Source organism: Loa loa, assembly GCF_000183805.2.
Source record: "Loa loa unplaced genomic scaffold supercont3.258, whole genome shotgun sequence".
Lineage (NCBI taxonomy): Eukaryota > Metazoa > Nematoda > Chromadorea > Rhabditida > Onchocercidae > Loa > Loa loa.
The window spans coordinates 16781-19765 of NW_018108438.1; the positions used below are offsets into that span (position 1 = coordinate 16781).

Consider the following 2985-nt stretch of genomic DNA (forward strand, 5'->3'; position numbering starts at 1 on the left):
AATAATAATAATAATAATAATAATAATAATAATAATAATAATAATAATAATAATAATAATAATAATAATAATAATAATAATAATAATAATAATAATAATAATAATAATAATAATAATAATAATAATAATAATAATAATAATAATAATAATAATAATAATAATAATAATAATACCCGCAATAAAATTTATTATTCAATAGAAAATGAAATTTGGACAATAATGAATACAATTAAATCATAATATAATATAAAAAAAGGACGAAATTTTATCATAATCCTTATCAAATATTGATCGTAACTGAACAACAATGAAAAGCGATTTTGGATTGATTTGATAAGTATTAGGCGCAACATTGTTTGAAATTAGTAACACATTCATTATATTCTTTTCTTCGATTCTTTGGCATATTGGGTGAAGTAAAACCATGAAAAGTAACAACCTAAAAGAATCAAAAAGTGAAAAATCCGAATACAATTAAAAAATTCAATACGGTATCGGAAATTAATTACTAATTGTTAATAAATGGGAAGAAAATAAAATGACTTAATATGATATGCTAATATTATTTTCATGTTTGTAGCACAGCGGTATAATACCTAAATATTTGATATCTTTTATTTTATAATCTTATACAAATACAATTATTTATTTGAACTTTTCACAACTATAATATTTTACTTTAATTTTTTGCTTTAGAAAGGAAATATTTTAGCTTACTTTTTTTAATCAATAATAACATGTTATCATTTCAAAATATTCATTTAATTAAAAATACCTTAAATTTCAATGGCAGTTTAAAAATTTTACAAGCTCCTTGTTTAAATTCCAATCGTAATTGTGGATTACAAATCGCATAAATAGATAATCGTAATGAACCAGCCAAAGTTGTAAACAATGACACCTAAAATTTCATTTGAAATTCTAATACAATTTTGTTTTTTTTTCCTAAGAACTATCGGGAATAGCTGGACTGTCAAATTCATCCGGATAGTGCTATTAATAAACCAAAAGATATTTGTTTTAATTAAAAATTAAAATCAAAATGCTGTAAAATTAACATAACTGTTGATTACCGTAGCAGATACTGATAAATTCATTAGTACAAATTATTATTCTCATTCCTTCTAAGGAATAGTAAGATTTAAATTTCTTCAAATACAAATATAAATAATAACAGTTGATAGTTGTTTGTTAGGAAATAATCGTCAAATATAACTGACAAAAAACGAATATTTTTTTTCTTCAAATTGAATTATTTTAATTATTTTAAATGCCATCACTGCTTTTCTTATTAATTTCACTATTGTCCGTATTGTTATTATTATTATTATTATTATTATTATTATTATTATTATTATTATTATTATTATTATTATTATTATTATTATTATTATTATTATTATTATTGCTGGTTTTATTATTGCTGTCAACATTGCTACTATTATTACATTCATTATTGAGGATTAAAGCATGTAATGCATTAGATTGAGGGAAGGTAACAAACCAGATCAGTGCAAAATATATATAATCCTGTATGCTCCACCATCAAAGTTTCGATATCGATATATTCCCATATTGTAATGATAACATTTAGTATATTGGAAAGAAGATAGGTTAAAACAACAAATACAAGCGTTCTTGTAGCCGTTCGTACACGACCCTTTAAATTCAAAATTATATGAAAAAAATTTTAATTAAAAATTAAAAAATCAATTTATAAAAAACAAAAAATTAAATCTTTGTATTTTCATCTTTTTTTTTCTCATTATCTGTAACGTAACTAATAACTATCTATTATCATTTTTTCTTAATTAGCATTACAAGGAAAGACCCTTTTTTTTTGTAGCATTTTTTCTCATAAAAATTGTTAGTATTATTTATTTATTAGAAATAATTTTATATATATTATACATTATATATAAAAGTATTATAATTATACAAATATTATAATTGTAAATATTATAAATTATTTGTTGCGTATAAGCAAACAAGAAAAGTAAAAAAAAAAAAGAAAAAGGACGAAATTGATAACTCGTAATTCTTTATCAGTCTTAAATTCAAGTATTAATAGAATATAAGCTGCATAATAAATTACTTTTCTTTTTAATAAATATTAATTAATGTATAATAATTAGTAATGTAAACCTTAATTTGATTTTTACCAAAATCACCGGTTTGATTTGTATGTTGATTTCGTTGTAAAACGATGACAATTTGTCCATTAAAAAAAGCAAGCAAAAAAAATGGTAACAATATTGTGATAATATTACGAAACCAAAAACGCCACAGCACATTGTACGTTGGATTAAGCGCAATGGAAGAAAGTTCTAACGTATATTCCGTCATTTTTCCAGCACATCCGATATTTTGCTTAATCTTTAAATATTTCTTTTTTCTTTTTTAATATAAAATATAAACAATTCGAAAATTTAAACTAGTAAATTATTATATAACTCAGCTTTTTATCATTAACAAAATAATTTTCTTCCTTTAATTTTTTTTATCGTAGCTTAACTATGAAATGATAAACAAAAAAAAAAATGTTATTTAGAGACTTTTATCACTAATAAAAAAACTTTTTGATATTTCACTGTTATCATAATTTGATCATACAATGACTGATAATTGTTATAGTAACATTTTAAAAGTATTCTCTTACCTATTTTTTTTTTTTATCATTCTTTTTTCCTCTTCAAACTACTATATTTCTTTCGCATGCAATCACTGCTACTACTATTATATGCAAGTATTTATGTTTGCTTATAATTTCTCATACAATGGTATTTCATAAATATTGGCAATCTATAATTATCTCTTTAATTATAATGCTCTTTTCTCAACCAGAATTGTTTTTTGACAAAATTGTCTTTTCAAATCTTTTGATTTCTTTTTATTCCCTTATAAAATAAAAAAAAAAAAAAAAAAAAAGATATAAAATTACCCAAGATAATAAACAATTATAATAATGCTATGAGCGGCAATTAA

At 21.0% G+C, this 2985-nt stretch overlaps 1 protein-coding gene across 1 annotated transcript in view; it reads right to left on the reverse strand.

Moving 5' to 3' along the window:
* Positions 1-340: 340 nt before the first annotated feature.
* The window catches only part of LOAG_18310 (hypothetical protein), a gene marked incomplete at both ends in the record, with an annotated part of 4785 nt that continues 2140 nt past the window's right edge, over positions 341-2985 (reverse strand). The window contains 4 exons of the mRNA XM_020450972.1: positions 341-439; positions 776-901; positions 1505-1660; positions 2146-2376. Of these exons, the coding sequence (XP_020305292.1) occupies positions 341-439; positions 776-901; positions 1505-1660; positions 2146-2376 (612 nt within the window). The remainder of the gene's footprint in view (positions 440-775; positions 902-1504; positions 1661-2145; positions 2377-2985) is intronic.